The sequence below is a fragment of the Dipodomys merriami genome, unplaced genomic scaffold (assembly GCF_024711535.1).
Source record: "Dipodomys merriami isolate MVZ:Mamm:240054 unplaced genomic scaffold, mDipMer1.0.p SCAF_1, whole genome shotgun sequence".
Lineage (NCBI taxonomy): Eukaryota > Metazoa > Chordata > Mammalia > Rodentia > Heteromyidae > Dipodomys > Dipodomys merriami.
In genome coordinates, this window is record NW_027202270.1 from 123,319,793 (window position 1) to 123,341,201 (window position 21,409).

A 21,409-nucleotide genomic window follows, 5' to 3' on the forward strand; every position below is an offset into this window, starting at 1 on the left:
CTGGAAGATGAGAAAAAGCAAGAGGAACTTTACTTCTCCATTTACCTAATAGTACCAGCACTCTTGACAACCGAGGCATTAATTAGAAGGTTTCGAAAGGCAGGCCTGTCATAACAGCATCAGTATGTTTCTAATTTCTACAGTCACTCAAACATGCACCAGAAAGGTACAAAAGTACACCCTTTCCTCCCACCATTTTGTCATAGGCAAATGGAATTATCCATCTTGTAGTCTATTAATGATTATGGCTTAAAATCATTTGTCTATTGTATATAAATAGAAATTAAGGGTATATTTACAGACAGAAATGTACTAATTCTTGGCCTTCAATTAGAATCATTAATTCTGAAACTCAAGGTATTTGTTAATCAATTTATCTTTTACATAGAAGTGACCACATTATAACCCTTTGGACAGCTTTCCGAAAAGAGACAGGATCAGGAAAAAAATCATGAGTGTTGTTTTAATTAGATCTGTTCATTTTTCTCAACCTAAGCTATCCAATCCACGAAATGGGCACATAGTTCTCAGAAATGACTACCAAACATCTTTCTTTAAACTCTTCTCTCTTCTCCCTTTCTTTCCCCTCTTCTTCCCTTCCCCCTCCTTTTTCTACTTTGCTAATGCATTTTTTCCCATTAGCCCTATGTATGCAAGGAACCAGGTCTAATACTTTAATAATAAGTTGGAGAAAATCAGGATTGATAGATTTTAGATAAGGGGAAAGCAAAGACCTAAGGAAGTTAACTGCCTGCTATGAGTTAACAGACACATGGGTGATTAGCAACTGAATAAAACATAAAATCTAGAAATCCTCTAGTCTAGCAACTGAGGTTTGATTTATGGTCTCACTTAAAATGACAGTGGTAAGAGTCAGAATAATAATAACCTACGATTAACTCTTACCAATTTAAGTCCTTATTAATATCATTCCCTTTCCTTGGAGTTGGGTGTTAGCAATCCTATTTCTGATGACAATATTGAACATCAAAATAAAAATTGATCAGATTCCCACAGTAGAGAAATGAAGCTCTACCTAAGTTCATGAACTAGCCATAAGCAAAGCCTCTCTACTCACTTTTGCCTTCCTACCAGGCTGCTTGAATGTAATGTTGTATACTTTGAACATGAATAACTGTGGGTCTTCTTCCTCTGGCTCTTCTCACTGCAAGTACTATTTGCTTGAATTACTTTCATGTGTTCAATACTTTTTTTTTCTCCAACAGGTATTTTTGAGCAATACTTTGTGCTAGGCCCTACACAATGAGAGAACATTGAAAGTACATCTCCTCTCAATCTAGGGATTTTTTCATATTAGTCTCCATTCTTTCAAAAGGTCATAAAGAAAGTAGTAACAATGGAGGAAGAATCATAAGGTCATGACAAAGAAATGGTAGGTCTACAATACACTCAACCATTAGAGAAACACAAGAGGGAAGCTGGGGTCTTGGAAGTATTCTTTAGCTTGTAAATTCTCTGATGCATGTGAAAGCAAGCAGGAGACTCTTATTAACTTACTCAAAAACACAGCAACAGCTAAGGGAACCTCAAGGAATTTTACACCCATAATGGGACATTAGAAGAGATTTTAGTTGTGAAGAATTAACTTATTTGACAAAAGAATACTCAAGAAGAAAGAATGAAGAAGGGACATGAGTGACATTGTACTGTTCAAAACTGCTTTGGAAACTTTGAATATTACAGGTAGCTCTTACCATCTTTCAAAGTAGACATTACCAAAAACTAGGACTTGATGGCTATGGTATTTAAAAAAAAAAAAAAAGATAAGTCAAATGTGAAAGCCAGGAGAAAGAATCTTGCCCTCCCCCCCACAAAAAAAAGTCTCTTAAACACATTTCCTTCCTTCCTTCCTTCCTTCCTTCCTTCCTTCCTTCCTTCCTTCCTTCCTTCCTTCCTTCCTTTCTTCCTTCTTTCCTTCCTTCCTTCCTTCCTTCCTTCCTTCCTTCCTTCCTTCCTTGCTTCCTTCCTTTGTTCTTACTGGTATTGATGATTGAATCCAGAGCCTTACACTAGTTAGGTGACCACTATACCACTTGAGCTACACCCTCAACCAATTTTTTTTTTTGTCGGTCATGAGGCTTGAACCCTGGGCCTGGGCACAGTCTCCCAGCTCTTCAGCTCAAGGCGAGTACTCTACCACTTGAGCCACACCGCCACTTCTGGTTTTCTGAGTGGTTTATTGGAGATAAGAGTCTCACGGACTTTTCTTGCCTGGGCTGGCTTTGAACCATGATCCTCAAATCTCAGCCTCCTGAGTAGCTAGGGTTGCAGGCGTGAGCCACTGGTACTCACTCCAATTTATCTTTATTTGTTTGTTGAGATAGAGACTTGGCTTCACTGTGCACAGGTTGGTTTCAAACTCATAACCATCTTGCCTTCACCTTCATCATAGCTGAGATTACAACAACGTACCACCACACATGGCTCTGGAATACATGAATCTTAAGGCAAGAATTCAAAAGCAGGAAACCAAATGGTGACCATTACCATTGGTGAACCTTACCATGGAGTTGGCCTGTGGGAAATAGAGGGCTTGGAAGCCAGATTTCCCCTGCAAATACTCAGAGACACATGTATTACTTTATGAGGTACTGATGGATTGTTGCCTACCATTCTTTTCAATCAATATTAACTCATTAATGCTCACTGAGTACTATTCTAGATAGTATAAAATTTCAGTACTTGCATCAAAGTGCCTGCCATCCTAGAACTGATATTCTAGCATAGATACAATATACTTATTCATAATGTAATGTCAGGTAGTGATAACGGATCTGAAGGAGACCACAAAAGCCAGAGAAGGTGACAGAATGTGCTATTTCATAGAAGATGGTGGATGAGTTCCTTCCTTGAAGGTGACATGTGAGCAGAAACATGGCTGATGTGAGGGACTGAGTCACTTGCATAGCTGGATGGAACTGGTTCCATCACGAAGGGTTTTAAAAACAAATGAAAGTAGAGATCATTGAGCAAGACTTTTTTTTTGCCAGTATTGGGGCTTGAATTGAGGGCCTGGGCATCATCCCTTAGCTTTTTTGCTCAAGGGGTATGCTCTACCACTTGAGCCACAGTTCTACTTCTATCTTTGTGCTAGTTAAACTGAAGATAAGGGTCTTGTGGACTTTACTGCCTGAGCTGGCTTTGAACCATAATGCTCCGATCTCAGCCCCCTGAATAGCTAGGATGTCAGATATGAGTCATTGGCACCAGGCTGAGACACTCATTTTAAGCTGCTAAATTTAAGAAAGTGACTTTAAGACATAAGTTAATATTTATAAAGTAGGAATAAGAAAATCATTTTAAAATCTATCTTTAAGTACAGGCAAATTATGACCTTGTAATGGCTTCAGTTGCTCAATCTCATTCTAGTCCTGAATTCAAGGAAGATTTGGAAGATGTATATGGCTAGCCCACTGTGACAGGACATACAGTCAGAGAAACAAGGAGAAGATCCATAGGCCACATGGCTTTGAGCTTGGCTAACTAGTAGGTTAGGTATAATTGGTTTTAAAAAAACCCACACTGCACTACACAAACACCGGGGCCACACAGGAGTAGCCAAGAACTGACCTTACTTCCCACTTAGCTGTTTAGGTACTTTGAAATAAGATCCAGTAATTGAGTAGCAGCTCTGATGGAAATTCTAGACTGTCAATATTGAAGCCTAATTCGAAGGGTATCCCTACCACGTCTGCTAGGAAGATAAAGTCATCTGGCCTGTCTACAGTCAAGACTTTCTCAGAGAACCCTTTAAGTGACTAGAAATGGCTCTGGGAAGTACATGTCCCATTCACCCAAGTTATTTAAAAGGGGGATGAAATGAAGCTAATGTTGCATTCCTTTTCCTGGCCCATTCATACCACCAACATACGAATCTTTAAAAGTAAAGCAAATCCATCAAGCCCTTCTTTTTTTCTTTTCTTTTCTTTCATTAGATCTCTGCAGCTCTGGAGAGAAAATGTCACTGGAGAGCCTTACCAGGCAACCAGTAAATTAGAGTCCAATTTCTTTCCTCCAAAATAATTCTCTGGGAAAGGAAAAGAAAGTACCTGTGTGAGGGTAAGCAGAAGACAGGAGATATTTCTTGGCTGGCAGCTAAAGTCTAATTAGACTGACAAATCTTCAGTGCCTTCCCTAGTTATGAGACTTGGCAGGAAAGGAACGGACCCTGGAGCCACACATTATGTAAGGCTGTTAATCAATATTAGTTGAGCTCTGATCCTAAAAATAAACTTCCTCTGGAGGTTCTGTTGTCTAGTGGTAAATGCAAAGGTGAGGAAACTGTATGGATTCCTCGATTCATTTCTATCAAGTTGGTGGTGGCAGGAAAAAGGTAGAGGGACAGTGAGTGATAAGTACCTTGGTTAAGTATAACCCTTCTTCATAAGGTACATTTTGCTACAGAATGTATTTGGGATGAGGTAGATCTAGCTTGTATCTCAATCCAAGGTAATATGATTATTCAAAAGAACCTCCAGGAAAGCTGATGTTCTAGCCTAGGCCTTGAAAAGCCCAGGCTAGGATAACAGCATTCTATAAACCTGAAGTTATACATGTCATTCAACAGCGTGAAACTGCTGATATCTGACCACTTTGACCTACAAAAATGGCAGTCTGCAACACAGAATAGTCTATATAGAATCACTTCAGAAAGGCCTACTCCAGAACATAAAAGATTCTCCCATATATGTCTTCTTGTGGATGAGCTCAGAAGTATGTGTCTTAGAAGAGACCTTGGGTCATTATGAACTTGTGTAGGTCGGAATAGTTAAACTGATTTTTCTTGTGTTTATACATTCTCAGGAAGGCTAGGTTCAATGAGGACCTATAGGATGTAGGAGATCTCTTAGGCTAAGGTGGTTTCCAATGTCAACATTTTTCAGTAAACTCTATGACTTGCTTTCCATGATCATACTTAGTTTTCACAATAACCCTATGAAAATGGTACTGCTATGTCCCTTTGATAGATAATGAAACTGTAGCTTGGGGAGACTTAAGTAACTTGTCTAGGGACACATAGCTAAGTAACTGGAAGAAATTGAGTCCAATTTGGAAATTTTGATGCTAAATCCCACAATCCTCTCTTCTACATACTAAAACACTACCCAGGACAGGCTATATCTAAGCCATGTTTGAATCACTGTTTTTGCCATGTCCCATTTTAAAATGCTTAGTATCAAGTCTCACTTGTGTCCCTTTCTATGTCTAGTCTAAAACTGAGGGCCCAAATAGGTAGTAATTTGTGGATTTGTGGTAGGGTAATAACAATACCTTCTCAGACAGGCATTCTACCTTGTAGAATTTTTGAAAGGAGTTTTGAAAGGAGATCACATCTGAACTCCTTGGCTGAGAAACTTGAGATGAGAAAAAAAAATCTCATGAACCTCTTCGTCTTTCATTTCATGTCAGGATAGTTGCAACCCAGCTTGAGCATTGTGGTTTTTCTGGCAAATTTCTGGTGACATACAACACTTGTCAGTGTCAAGGTGACTTTGCCAAGGACAGGCAAGAAAAAAAGGGGGTCGTGATTAGTATCCTGCTAGAAGCTTATAAACCATTCCAAATAGTGATTTGCACAGAAAGAACACTCTGAGCCCTTTTCTGATAACAACTTACACTGGAGGCCAAAGATGAAGAGAATGCACATTATTCTTGAAACTATTTTCCTCTTGGCCCTCTCCATTTTCCTGGGGATATTTTGGTTGTAGAGGCTGAAAGCAGCGGTGGCAGTACAAGACTCTGATTTCTTACTTTTTTCCTTCTGTCTGAAGGAGAAGCCAGGAATTTGAATGTAGACTTGAGTTTTTCCCAGTTTAGAAGCTAACCTATCAATATCTTTGTAGTGACATGTTGGAGTCAGGTCTAAGAAAAGTACCTGTGCAATTGGGACATTCCTGGTAATACCATCACAGGGAATCCAATTCTGCTTGCCTTTTTAGCTCCTTCCTCAATTGGGAGAATTTTGGAACAGGGTTCTCTAAATCTAGATCATTGTCTTTCACAAATTCCATTCATACACTCACCTCTTTTAAAAAAAACTGGACTATATTGCTATCTCTACCAGGAGTTATCATATCTAATTTTTACAGCACATTCTATAACCTGGAATTTATTCCTCTCAGGATCCATTCAACTGTGCTCATTTTACAAGGCCTAGTGTCAGCCTAACTCATCCTTGAGTCCCAACCATCTCATACAGCATACTCCTCAGCGTCAATACACACAGCCAATCGTAAGCTAATGACAAACCAGCCCTCTTTCCCTCTATCACAGCAAGGGACCTGGATTCCTCTTATTTGTACTACTCAAAAGTATGTGCAAATAGAGATTTCATAACAGGAAACCTTGTTCTAAAAGTCCACTGAAGGTTTGGATTGGTTTAGAAGTGAAAGAAAATGTCCAAGATGAATACTGAGGTATGAAAGAAGTCCAATCCCGATATATCATAGATGCTTTTGATTAATAAGGCCTAGTATTAGCCCCTAAATTCTACACTGGCCCTTCTGACAACCTCTATTTTCCCCAAAGCACCTAGCCTCTACTCTGAAACAAAGTTACCATTTTGGATTCTACTGTTAGCAGTAACAGCTCCACTTTGTATGGTAGGCTGATGCCTAATGGATACTCCAAATGCTAGAGATAGAATAGAATAATAATAAAACCTCTAAAACATCTCTAATCTAGCACTGTGTGGTAGGTATATTCTGAGCATTTGAGCTATCCTATAGTACAGGCTCTAGAAACTCCCACTTCACAATACAGTTAACTTAGATTGGTTGGAAATGCTTGCTGCACCTCCTGTTGAGAAGGCAGGTTTATATCCCTCCCTCCAATACTGGGAAATCCCTGGAAGCCTAGAACAATGGAGTATGATGCAAATAATACAGTGCCAGTATCTATCTCCAAGGCCAACATGAACTGGCAGCATCTCTTTCCAATTCCTTGAAACTCGGGGAACCCTGAGACTTCATGAATGGAGGCAGACTTCTCTGCTGAAGAGACCACAGTGAGAATCTTAGAGAATGTGTGGAAGAAGGAAAATGGCCCAGTTGTTACACTCAGGTGAAGGGACTCTAGGGACGGGAGACCATCCAGTCCCGCAGGCCGTGAGCGAGCCCCCAGTCCCGCAGGCCGTGAGCGAACCCCCAGTCCTGCAGGCCGTGGGCGAGCCCCATCAACGCCATGAGGGCTGAACTCAACTGACCAACTAATGAGATCTCATGGCATATTGTTATTTTAAGCTACTAACTTGTAAGAAAATTTGTTTGTTTGTTTTTTTCCCTCAGAAATAGTTATCTCAAACACACATACTACATCTAGGATCACTCAGCTGATGTGAACAAATTCAATTTAGACCCAGGTTATATATAGTATATACAGATTGTCACTAAGTTACAGCCTGACTTACCACTGGAAAAAATATGTCCAAAGCACCCTGATTCTTCTAGAAGGAAAGCTAGTTCACAGCTATTCTGTTTCCAGTTGTTGAATGGCTATAATAATGCCTTTCCTATGTTTAAAAAATTCTAATACATATAGGAATTAAAGTTAAATGAAATAATTAATAAATTAAATTGTTAATTAAATTAATTTTAAATGATTGGAAATAAAAGCCGAGCTTTTAATTTAAAAGTATTGTATATCCATCTGCTTTCTCTATGTACTTCCACTTTTTTCCCCCCAAAAGGAGCACTAAGAGACTCCCACCTTAATACAGAATCAAGTTCTTTAGCTTGGGCACAATAGCTGTGAGTTACTTAAGATAGCCCATGTCACTCACAGGCAGTTCCTACTCATGTCCTAATAAACTGGAATATCAGAAAGATCAAAGCCCCAATTACTGCCAGGAGATGGGAGCAGTGAAAAGCTATATCAGCTCCAAAATGATTTGTTCATATTCACATGCAGTTAAGAGCAGCACTTTACAGTTGCCTTTGATCTGAAACAAACACTAGCCAAAGTCCACCAAAAACAAGCTTCTCAAATGCTATTTCCTTAGCTTATGCTTTAAGAAGGAATCAGTGGCTTCTTTAATAGTCATACTTTTACACCTGTGGGTTCAGATGCATATTTCTGTTCTCTTGTAAGAAAGGTGAATTTAAGGCAAATTTGCCTTAATAATATCAAAGCAAGAGGACAGATGAAAAAATAAATTACATACTAGTGACTACGAAATATAATCTTCCCAACAAAGCTTGATAAGAAATGTACTCACTATCTTGCCCATGTAATTGTATCTCCTCTGTATGGTATTTTCACAATTTTAAAAAAAAAGAAAAAAAAGAAATATAATCTTCCATACTTCTTTCTGAAGTTTCTCCTAGGGAGTAGAGCTTTCTGAGTCCTCTTTATTTAAGAAAATTAACTGGACCACATAGGCATATGGAAGGTTCTGGAATAACTATCCCTATAACAGAGTTGCCAGGGTCTTGGAATTGTTTGGTAGCATTCAAAAGGGGTGGTGTTCTGAGGTCCTCACATAGGATGATATAATTGATAAAATATATATGAGGCTCAGGCAGACTTGGAGATAAGGCCTTTAGGTTTTTATAGAACACAAAGCACTGTTCTTATGTCTAAGTGGCAAGAATTAAAAAGACCAAATTCATTGGCATTTGTGTTTTTAAAGAACACAGGACTTATTTATCCTTCATCTTGGTCTGATCAGTTCTGCTGGGCTGCTGGCTTTCCTCCACAAGGACGTATTTACACACTCATATAAACAGAGTGTCAACAGGTATATAATTCACTTTTATAGTCTTGATAAAAGTAAAAGGACCTGGGTTGCCAGAGGCTCAGACCTGTAATCCTAGCTCCTCTGGAGGCTGCAATCTGAAGATCACATTTGGAAGCCATCCCAGGCAGGAAAGTCCATGATACTCTTAATCTTCAATCAACCAACAAGACCACAAACCCCCATAAAACAAAAACAAAAAACAAAAAGCAGAAGTAGAACTGTGGCTCAAGTGGTAGAGCAATAGCCATGAACAACGGATGCTCAGGACAGTGCTCCTGAGTATAAGCCCCAGGACTGGCACACACAAAAAAAGAAAGATAAAAGGAGAGACATGTAGATAAAACATAGTTATTACTGGACTCCAAGGAAAAGAAACGCAACTGAGAAAAAAGCTTTTGATGTGGGCTTTCCCACATACCTATTTTCTCTAAGAGAGCAGAGTTTCTGTGAGAATCAGTTACAGTCACTGACTACACTTCTGTACCTTGAAACCTGCTCTTCTCCAGAAGCATTAGCTTCTTAGTTGATAGAAAGTGTTGAAGGAATTCACCCAGGCTACTCCCGTGTATGCATTTGCCACAGGAGGGAAAGCCAAAAACTGACAATTACCATGGCTTAGTACCTGGATGCCTGGGTAACATTAAATCCTCCTGTGGTCAGTGAAAATTTGGTCTTAAAAAAGACTACAGGATCAGCCATTCCCACAAAAAAAAAAGCCATTTGCTCCTTTGCTTCCCACAGAGTTAGTAGAATACATTCTGACAGAAACAAAACAAGTCTGCCAAGACCTGTGCAAATAGAACTATCCTTTCACCAACAATAAAACAGATCTACTCTTGAGCTATAGAGAGTCATAATAGAAATATATATTGCCTTTTATCTTCTTTTCAGTGAATAGAGTGAGGTGTCAAGAGTTATTGCTTTAATATCAGCAGAGAAATGCTATTTTTCTCTTTTGGGCATGAGCATAGGTATGCATGTAACTGCACGTGTGATTATAAGACTGCTATGCTAGCCAGGTTCTTGGCAGCCTTTGGAAAATACATAAAATTGGCTGATAACATCTTCTGTAGCTACAGCTTCAAATTGTTCCTATGGAATCATGTAAGTTGCTGTCTGGATTTCTGCTCAAAGAAAAGGGAAATAGAAGATAGTGCACACTTAACTACACCTAACTTGCAGAAACTCAATGCAGAAAACGGGGAATCAGTAAGAGACTTAATTGATTATTGATTTTTAAGTTTACAGTGTCCAACAGAGTCCATGTATAAGGGATGTCAAAGGCTCAATTAAGCTTTGGATAATGTTTTAAAACTGAGAAACAGAAAGGGCATGTACCAATGTACTGAGTTTTCTACAAACACTAACCAGGCTCGGGGTAATTTCCCCACAAGCAATTGGAATGTCTTATTTTATGCCAGAGCATTTAAGGCTAATAACTCGATTAACCTCCTACCCTCCCCCTACTAACTAGATTTATGAAATGCCAAGGGAGTCAGGAAAGTATTAAGCTTTAGCTTGGATATAATTACTTTAAAATAGAAAAACAAAAATCCTTACCACAAAACTAAGGACTTCCTGCATAGCTAAATTAAAACCTTCACATTTTTCTAATGTAATTAGTATCTTGGTCAAATACAAAGGAAACAAAATGGACCAAAATGACAGATGATTAATCAAGGCTTAATATCAAACAAAAAGACTGTATTTCACATGAATTAGTTGAACTTGTAGCTTCAATTGCCCTTGATTTAATGATACCCATTGGCCTCCATAATGAACAATTCATGTTCTAGCAAAGCCATCTGGAGGATATGAATAGAATTGAACTAGGATACAGTCTTTTCCTACGATAGCAATTCTTTTTCCTTTTTTTTCCCTTTTCTCTTTCTATTTGAAAAGAAAAGGTAATAAAATGAGAGGAGGGAGAATATCATATTAAAATTGCAATCCATTTTTCATTGTGAATAACAGCTTTACCATTTCAGTGAAAAATATGGGACATTATAACCCATGAGTACACTAAGACTTTTACAACTCCTTTAGCAGTGAATTCATTTTTCTCTACTCTTGGGTCTTATTATGATAAGCATCTTCAGGTATCCTTCCTTCACACATAGTAATTCAAATTCTTTAACTGCATAGAGCACTGGGCATAATAGTCATATTTCAAAGACAAAAACTGCAAAAGCAATTGGTATGCAGAGCATGGCTTACCTGAATGCTGGCTGTGGAGCGATTCTTGCGGGTTGTGGTAGTTGCCATTGTGGTGGTGGTTTCCATGACCGTAGTGGACATCTCTGGTGGCATGGAGGTTGTCTGGGTCGTTCCCAAGATTGATGGGACTTCTCCCACCAGCCGGACACTTCCATTGATTTTAATATTAGGGTTGTTCTCAGCTGCCATGTTCAGTACTTTCAGACCATCATAATAGAGCCCAGAGAGTTGGCCTTGGAAGAGGCGTCCTTTGTCCTTTCCACCAATGGCTATTTGCGCCTGGGTGTTGAAGATGGTTAGCTGCCGGCCTAGTGGGTTGGGTGGAGGAAATATTATTATTTTTGTACATTTTATATCTTTACTTACCTGATTTGAACAACCAAGCATTAAGACAGGTTCCCTTGAGCAATTAAAGTGGGGGAAAAACATAGATGACAAATATGCAGTATCAACACTGGCAAGTAACATTTTGTTATGGTTATCTCTTCCACTGTCTAGCTGAAAGGCCTATATAATCTGAATAATCTAGTCTTTATTTTATATTGTAAGAAAGAAGAAATTTTGGTTCAGTGATGAGTGCTATTGCTTAGATATATACCTATGGATGAAAGCAATACCCAAATCAGGTGATGGCTAGAATAAATCATCAGAAATGCCTATTACTTTTTTATGCTACAAATTAATATAATAATTAAATAGGAGTGAGTTTTGGCAAATCTCAGTGATGAATGTGAAAACTGAGTTTAAAAAATAGGACTGATAAACTCCATTTACTGATATTAAGAGACTTGTATTCACTGCATGCTTATAAACATGGACATTGTAGTCATCAAATACATAATTTCCCATAAATTTTACTAGTGAATAATAGTATACCTCTATTGACTGTTTAATAACATTGTGATGAACACATATCTACTAATTTTGAGGATGAGAGATTTATGTTCACATAACCAAGCCATAAGCATACAACCATGGTCATATAACTATAACTTATAGTCATATGTGGTGTTGATAGAGCTTCTCAACTAGGGGTAGGGAGCTAATGGGAATATATCATTTAGTATCAATGCATTTTTAAAGGCAAAATGGGTATTAATGGAGAAACCAACACATAAAACCCCTTAAATGACACAGAAATATGGTAATGAATTGGAAAATATTAGTAATTTATCTTATGTAGAGTTCCCATCTGGGGAACATTTATACTTCTGTGAAAAGAGAACCAACAAAAAAAAATCATGGCAGAATAGAGTATAGAACAGCAGTACTCAAGTAATCTTACTCCTAATGATTTCTACTTATTAGAAAATATTCTATCTCAATCTGGATCTTTCTTGGAAAAAAATAACAGTGTTTAGAACTTGTTATAGTTTATCATGAAAACAGCAGGTTAAAAGTTCTTCCTTAGTATTATTTCTTAATTTTATTTCTGTCAGCTTTTTTTATATGGAGAAAAGGTAAAAATACTAATGGAATTGAATATATCCCTTTGAAGTTTTTCTTCAGTCAATGTGAAAACCGTGGTTCTACTCATTCTTAATCAAATCATCTAATATATCATAAATACCTGGAAACAATTTTCTGTTATTCTGAACTGTTTAATAAAAGGAAATATACTTCTAAGGGTCTGAGGTTTAGAACCTCTAATTTATTGAAGAGAGGTATACTATAGTGTCTGAACTCCTAGCCTCATTATCTAGCAGCAGGTCTTCAAGGCTATGCAATGTTTGGCTACCCTTAAATTTCTGGCATATAATGTGAAATACCTTCTCAAGCTACAGTATAGAAATGAGGAGACAGAGAAGGGGTTCTTGGCTAGAGTCAAAATGGATTCTAGACTAAAGTCAACTTTACTCACCAGACAACTTGTAAGTGTCTGTTACAAAGAAATATTTATAAATAATACCTGTTCAGAAAATTGGGAAACTTACCAGAGAATTTTGTTACAGTGGAAATGATTAACATAAGAATCTCTGGTCCAGAGTAAAGGGATCTATAGGCTTAACAGAATTGTCTAGACCCTAAGGGTGAATGGAACCAGATCAAATGGATTTCATGATGCTTCCCTCAGTTCCTTTACTATTTTTCTGGCCGTCAGCCTCATGAGATGAAGCATAACACTTAATGCACAGTAACACAGGCTAATGGAGTAGAGTTCATATGACTCATGATTTATTTTGGACAACAGCTTTTTTTAATGGGAGCCCTAAATTTACTACAATAGGAATGGCATGGTGGATGAGGAGAAGTAATGCTTCCTGAACTTTGCATAGGCATTTGGAAATGCTTACAGCAATTCAGAAAATGCTGTTAATGCTCCTAATAGGAGATTTCTTAGGCAAAAAAGTCACTATCTCCACGCTAGAAACTCAAATGCTAAGTTTTCTCTTCCATGTACACAACTATGTATCATTCATAATCTTCATGTACATCCCTCTCTTTTTTAATGTTATCCAGCATTGGTGGTTAGTTGACGGATGAATAATCTGATTATAGACTATTTTATATTCTAATATTCTTGAAACTGCTTTAAAATGATAACCTCTGTAAGGGTTCCCACTTTACTTTCCTAGTAGTATTCATTCTGCCAATGCTAACAAGTAAAAAGAAGGTCAGAAAAAATTGAAATTCAAAACCTGAATTACACTGGCTGGAAATGATGGATTGCTTTCATTCCTTTTGCTAGAGTTTACTACATAAAGTGCTCTTTGCTTATTTGAGATTAACCCAAGAATTTGAAAGGCTAGATATATTTGGGGTTTATAAGATTAAATTGCTGCTTCTTTCTTGGTTATCACTTCTTTGACTAATCATTTCTTGGAACTGAAATACTGGTGGGTGACAAAGGAAAAGGGCTTACCTATGTTTCCATTTTCTATCACATTGTAGGAAGCATTTGGGTTTCTATTTGCTTGCCTGGATTTTTTCCTCAAAACTTTCTGCTAGCCCTCTGTATTTTGGGTTAGATGCTTACTAACAAAGCTAAAAGTCACAGAGAGAGCCCTCTCGGTCTTTTCCACTGCTTCCTCTGCCTGGTTTAGTTCTTTCAATCAGGTGGGGGGAGATTGCATAAATGAAAAAAGCCATCACTAATCTCTGCCTATGAATGAAGTGAAAGTTTCTCTTTCAACCATTTTTCCCAAGAGATTACAAAATCAATGCCAGATCTCATCCTCATTATTATTAGTTCTTGGATCATTGTTTTTTGAATAAGTGACCATTATCTATGGACATTGACACATGTTCGTATATGTATATATAGTCATATATATGTATAGCACAGCCTGATAATTGGTGTTTCATCAATAATACAAAATTTGGTTATCACATCAGTATAGGATTGAAGCAAGAAACTTTTTGTTTTGTTTCAAGTACACGTCCTTTTAAAAGTTATTAACTGTTATCTCATTTGGACATCAGATCCACATATGCTTAAATTAAATCTTTGCTTGTCCCCAGTCAGTGTCACACAAAGACTAATTAATTAAAGCTCAGAACATCCTTGGGGGAATAGGCAGTATTATTTCTCTTCTTCTCAGAGGGGAAATCTGAGACATACAGAATTTAAGTGGATTGGCTAAGGTCAAAAATCAGTCAATAGCAGACAGAGACAGAAAACAGATTTGGGAATGCTGTGACCTAACTCTCTTCCCCGAAGCCAGAAATAATTCAGCAGAGGCATTAAGTATTTCCTAATATATCTGTCTCATCATCCTTCTGTCTTTATTTTTTAAACCCATTGTCTTTAAAGGGTCTTTCAATACATGTTTTCTGTTCCTTCTCAGAGGAAAGTCAGCTAGGCAGAGGAAGAGCTAAAGCAATAGAACAAATGTTACTCTAATTACATAAAAAAGTAATTTCAGTGGAAATCATATAGAAGAGAACCTTAAGAGTTTGCATAAAGTCTTCTCAATACTTGTGCATGGATAACATATACATTTGATTAAGAAACTAAGACACCTCCCTCCATCCCACTTCAACCACCCCTCCCCCCAGCCTATCCCTTTACTTCTGTATCCAAATGAATCTTTCTCTAGGAAAGCCAACTGATAAGATGTTATCAAAGAAAACTAAAAGCTTACTAATTGCTTTATAATGGTTTATACAAATGAAAATGCCTGGCATGCTATTAAACTTAGACTTCAAAAGGCAATGGAGTAAAATAAATAGTATTAAACGTAAAATTAAATGAAACCAAAAAAAAAAAGTTCTCTCAGGCATATGAAACTCAGACATGCATCTAGTTGCCTTTTCCTTTTTCAAAGTGAGGTGATCATTGTCCTTATTGTTAAAGGGACTTTATGAGCTGGTGATTACAAAACAAAATTATTTGCTTTTTAGAGTTATTCTTAATTTATTTTTAATTAGACCACAGATGTGGGGAAACAGGGCACACAGTTAAGACTTGGTGAGGATTTTCCATGTTCAAAAATCTGTATATCTTCATTCAACTTAAAACTATCACCAACACTTGTTTCTTAAGTGGTATAGTATGTATAAGCCCCAATTACTCCTTTTAGGGAACTCAATCAAATGTCAACAAATTTTAAAGGCTCACTTTAGGACTTGAGATCCAACAGCATATACTAGCTCAGGAAAGAACAGAATAGATAGTTTTTAGAGATAGAGAATTTTCTTCACTGTAAAATAATAGATTATATTATAGCCATTGCACCAGGAATTATAAGCACTGCCCTTTTATTCAGAGTGGTAGTTTCCTTCTGCAAAACAGAAGTTACTGTTTTGCCTTTCATGAGCCTTTCCCTTTTCCAACTGATTGTCTTAGCCACTTACACTTTGGTTGCATAAAAAAAAATGAAATACACAAGGGTAGAACACAACCAGAGTGTAAAACAAATTTTATGTTGTTTTGTTGCAGGCAGAAACTAGATTGCAATTAATCTGGCATAAAACTGCCTTGAGTGAATTTAGAGGCAAAAATTCATCTTTCTCAGTCTTTGTTTAAAAACAAATGTGAAAACACATTGCTTCCTTTATGACATTTATTTTAAGCAGTTTAAGTTACAACAGTCAATCTCCGAGTTTTGTTGTTGTTGTTGTTAACAGATAGTGAAGCCAAGAGAACCTCCAGAAAATAGTTTAAAAGATACTTTTGAAATTTCTTTAGAAAGCTATGGTGTGTGAGGGAATTTAAAGCAAATTAACAAATAATGTCATGCAGTGGTTAAATTGCCATAATACATTTCTGTTTTTAGGGTTCCTGGAATTTCTTGTTTGTGCTTGTCCCACTGACAGGCTAGATGTTAGTCCCTTTAACTGTGTTTTAATGGCAATGTATTATAGCATGATTTATCAACATATGGCAGGTGGAAGCTGACACAAATTATAATGAAAATTAAAACAGTCATTTATGCAGCAGGCGATTATCATTTAAGGAACATTTATTTGCAGGCTTTAAAAATGAGGGTTTAGAATCAAATGATTTTAAAATGAAAGTTTTAACGACGGTTACCTTTTTCCTGTAGCCACTCTTCTACGGGCCGGTTATATTTGAAGGGGATTTTCTGTTTTACCATTTGGAAGCGTTCATTATCAGTGTTGCCTTTAAAGTTTAAAAAACAGCTTAAAGAACAATCTGAAAAGTCAATAAGTCATTACAAAAAAAAAAGCATCCTAGGTTTTTTGGTTTGTTTTATGACGTTTTTTAGAGATAGCTATCAATTTATCTTTAGTGGAGGTGGAGTTGAAGTCACTCTGCCCTGGCGGACATGTTTGGGGTCAGGTTAATCTCAGCTAGGCACTATTTCAGCATATTTTGGCATGGGATAATTATGGAGCAGGAAAGATTTGGTGTTTACACAAACAGAGCTCATTCACTCTGTCTTGGTTTCAACCCAATTACAACTTAATTGATTCAGTTGAGACACACACATCTCAGTGATATATCTGACAGATCATTCTCACAATGACATACTGGAGCCTGAATACCCCACTACGACTAAAATGTAGGGCTATATCCTTCTGTATTCTCCTCTCAAGAATTTGTAGTGTCTCTTCTTTTTAGGAAAGGAAGCCAAGAAAGACAACTGAAATCCTTATGGGTAAGAGACATTATCTTACTCCATTTACAAGGTGCTGGCATTATATCACCTCTGATATCCTTAGATCTGTATTCCTTTCCCCAGATATGTTGCACATTTAAAAGCCATGAATAATTACTACCTCCTTTTCTCTCTCTCCCTCTCCATCTTTCTCCATTTCTCTTTGTCTATCTCTTCCTGTCTTTCTCTTTCTCTCTCCCTGTCTTTTTCTCCTTTCCTCTACTCTCTTCTCTCCTACTCTCCTCCACTTTCTCCTCCTCCTCCTCTTCTCTCTCTCTATCCTCTGTCTCTCTTTGTCTCTGTTTCTCTCTCATCTTCCTATGATGGACTCTTTTTATACAAGTAATCCACTCATAAAGTCCATTAGGGCTATTTCTTCTAAGCATGAAACACCTAATTTGTTTCAAGGCTCAAACATGAGCTTTAACTGCTAGTATGCCTCTTCTTCCTTTAGTAACTGTTATTACCACTTCTGAATGGTTTCTCTAATTAGGAGAGACACAGAGAGTGGTATAGAGATATGCCCCTAATGAATATGCTTTAAATAACAAAATAATGAAGCCATGCTCTGGGAACTGTTCTATCTCATCAGCCAGCCCCACATTGATCTAGCAGAAACTAGTGAATTGTAATTCATCATTTTTGATTCATAGCCTGATATTGGAGCTTAGGGAACTCAATTCCAAATTACCAATATTTTAAAAAAATGAAATAAAAATCCCCAATCAGGCAGTTTAGAAATAATTTACTAAGAATTGTGATAGCCAGGAAGAATATTAGGCTTAAACACAGAATTGGACTAAGTGAATAAAATCATGCCACAGAATTTTTAAATGTAGGGCCCACTCTGTCAGTTATTATTGGCTAAGAAAATTTCACATGTGTGTGTGTTGTGTTGTGTTCATAAGTGCATATGCACTTATATATTGAGGAGATCTGATGTATTGGGGGATTATGGTTTCTCACTGCCTTCCCAGATTTCAAGAAAGCCATTTCTTCCTTAATTCCCTGGAATATTTTTTTGAAAGAAAGATTCATGAGAGAGGCAGCTATGGAGCTGCTTTGAGCCTACATTGTAGAACCCTATGTAGCTAGCATAAAGTATAACATACTAGCATAAAAAGGAGGTTGAGGGTATGGTGTGGCCCAGGGGTACAGCATTTGTCTATTATGCTTAAAGCCCTTGGGTTGATGTCAGCACTGCAGAATAATCAAATAACAATAGGCTAATGTGTATAAAATGCAAGAAAATAGAAAGAAAAATGCACAGTTTTGGATTGCCAGGAATAAGTTTAAGTTTTTCTCAAAGAAGCTTATCTTAAAAAGAAAATGGAATAAGGGGGAGATGGTAGGCAAAGAGGAAAACTGGAAAAATCTTGATTTCTTGGTGTTTCAATAAGCCTATATTGAAGGAAGTTAATTTTACCCATAGTTACAACTACTGATTTCTGATCGTTTTAATGGTTTTTCCTGGTATATATCTAGGTACTTAGCATTCTATTAATCCAAAATAAAGTTGTATATATTTTCAAGTATTTTTATTTGAAAAACAGAATGTACTTTTTTGAAAAGTGCCTATATTTAATGGACTAAAAATAAAAAGAATAACTTTTAATCCTACCCAGCTGGTGATCACTATGGTAAAGAATGTTATTGATTCTCTACAGTTTTAGGCACAATGGAACACTATGCCAAGAAACTGAACAGTGTCAGATTTGTCTAGAATAAATTCTATGGATTTGGGTTTTCTATATTTATCCTGGTTGGCTCCAACATTAAGTAGAATAAAATTCTGCTCACTGTGGAATAAATTGGTGAAGTCAATGACAAATAGAAAATTTTATGTTCTTAGTAACTTGAAGAAAATAATCAAATATAACCAAAATTCCAAAAGGTTGCAGTTTCAGATACATTATATTATTTAATGAACTGTGCATTGATTTGCATACATAAAGGTTCTTGGCCCTGCTAAAAATCCAGACACTCATCCAATACTCTTTAAAACAGAGTGGTGTACCATAGAAACTCAGATTGAAGTATTGTATATCTTAGAAAAATGTTGGCTAAGCATGAAGTGCTATAGTGGGAGAATAGAGGATAGCATAGCTGTGATTCAACCTTGACCCTTGTAAAAATGAACGATGGAGTCATTCTCCTCCACCTCAGCTTTAAAGACATTTAGAAGACATTTTAAGTTTTCCACGCCAGACTGATAGTATCTGGCACTAAGGACAGCGATCTAGAATACTGTGAAAAGTTGTGCAAAGATGGAAAGTCATTTGAAAAACCAAACTGGTTTAAATCACCACATTAGCATTGTTCTTAGTATCTTTTCATTGTTCTTTTTGGTTTTTATTTTAATTTAGGTCAAACACTAGTAAGAATTGTTTTAGAAATCTGTGCATGCGAATGAGTTCATTTGCCCTAAGCACCATTTACTAGATTAACTGAAGGACAGACAGCTTTCTCTATGAGAATTCATACACACGACTATTCTGTACGCTGAACAAATGTCATCAAATTCATACACATTCTTATTAAATCCTCAATCACATTCAGTTGTATATTTCAGAGAGCAGTATGAAAATTTGAACAAAGAACGAAGTCATTTCTTCAACACAAATAATGCTATATTCAAGACAGACTGTCCTTATGAATAGTAATATCATAATACCATTAAAAGGTGACATAGCTGCATGATTAATTTTACAAGAAAAATGCAATAACTGTAGTTCTTAACCATACAGAGAAATTAATAATGCACAAAGAAATCTTCAAATAAACACTTCTTAAATTAACTATATGAATTTGACACCAGCATGCAAGAGAATTTTAAGAGAGAAATCATTAGCTATATATATCTTATTCTACTTAAATATGTATGTATTCATTCTTTCTATTTCAGGTAAAGAATTGAGATTTCTATCCAGTTGGTTCTCTATAGACTATTCACTCTACTATCAATGTTTAAACTCTTGGAGACATGTACAACATGCACTGTTGAATTATAATATTGTAAAGAGCAAAACACTCTGATTTGAAATTACTGTGGCCCAACTGGTTCATACACTCAGCTCCAACCATTTTGCAGAACTACCTCATATTTCCTACATTTTACCTGATCCATTTAGGATGAAAGGTAACTGAGTACAAGAAGTCCCTTACTTACATCAGTGTATTCTGATATATATTAGAAACTTGTTAACAGCCCTTCAAATGTAAAATATTTTCAAATGAACTGAAAGATAGAACTCTTCTACAGAACAGAAAATAACAAGATCAATATTATGCTTATGCTTTTTTGTCACATGTATTTCATTTCATTAGAAGTTATGGTAACTTTCTTAAGCCCTTAATGATATAATACAGAAGTAAAAGACAATAGGATGCAGATTTGGTTTTGATTTCTAACTTTACCATTTGTAAGTTATGTCTCCTTGGACAACTCTCTTAGTTTTTATTTCCTCATTTCTCACTTTACCTTAGTATAAGTTAATAGAAAGCACAATATATGTATGAATGTTGTGTATCTATATGTATATATGTGTGGATATATACACATATATACAAATATAACCTGAAATAGTAAATATTGAGTTTACTTATTAAACAATTAATATTGATATACTTCAACTATCTTTTTTACCAAAATGAAGCATGCTAGTTCCATGTTGGGATTGTGTGTTCTCAAAACCTTTGGAAGTCTTCCATTCCAAACATGGATGAATGCTGGTGACTCATTTCTGTAATCCTAGCTGTTTAGGAGGCTGCAATATAAGGACCAGTACAGTTCTAAACCAGTCCAGGAAGACACATACATGAAATTCTGATAGCCTTTAAGCACCAAAAAAGCTGAAAGTAGAAATGTGGCTCAGTAGGTAGAGAACTAATCAGGCAAAAAAGCCAAGAGGGAATGTGAGGCCCTGAGTTCAAGCCCTAGAACTGGCACAAAATAAACAAACAACCAATTCACAGCTATCTCTGATTAGTTTTATAAAGGCTATCTTGCAAAGATTAGCTTACTATGGAAAATCAAACATCTCAAACATCCCTTCTTTTCCCAATTGTTGCTTTTATAATTCTGTATCATCAAAAATATACTTGGCTAATTGCATTTCCAAAGCCAAATGGGTTTCTAAAATCACCAAAAAGAGCAATTCAAGCATTGACAAATGTGATGTTTTTGGTCTAGTCACAGGTAATGATGATATACTACCGCTAAGTTGAGGAAGAGTAGCTTAAAGGTTCTGGCCATTTGTACCAGGTTGGCAGAAAACGTTGTTTTGCGAGTACACCATTAATACCACCTGAAATGTTGGCAAGCATGTGGACAGGATAATAGGCAAAGTGTAACAACATTCACCTGCAT

The 21,409-nt window shown here is 36.6% G+C and overlaps 1 protein-coding gene across 32 annotated transcripts in view; it reads right to left on the reverse strand.

Annotated features, from left to right (window-relative positions):
- Nrxn3 (neurexin 3) overlaps positions 1 to 21,409 on the reverse strand; it is a 1,574,539-nt gene that overhangs the window by 131,272 nt on the left and 1,421,858 nt on the right. For 20 of the 32 annotated variants that reach the window (XR_011373379.1, XR_011373377.1, XM_070028577.1 and 17 more), the window contains 2 exons: positions 16,452 to 16,541; positions 10,976 to 11,283 (listed from right to left, as the gene is read on the reverse strand). Coding sequence is in view for 30 of the 32 variants with exons in the window: in XM_070028577.1 (XP_069884678.1) it covers positions 10,976 to 11,283; positions 16,452 to 16,541 (398 nt within the window). In the remaining 2 variants the exon portion in view is untranslated. The remainder of the gene's footprint in view (positions 1 to 10,975; positions 11,284 to 16,451; positions 16,542 to 21,409) is intronic. The other 12 variants (XM_070028703.1, XM_070028598.1, XM_070028688.1 and 9 more) reach the window with 1 other exon arrangement.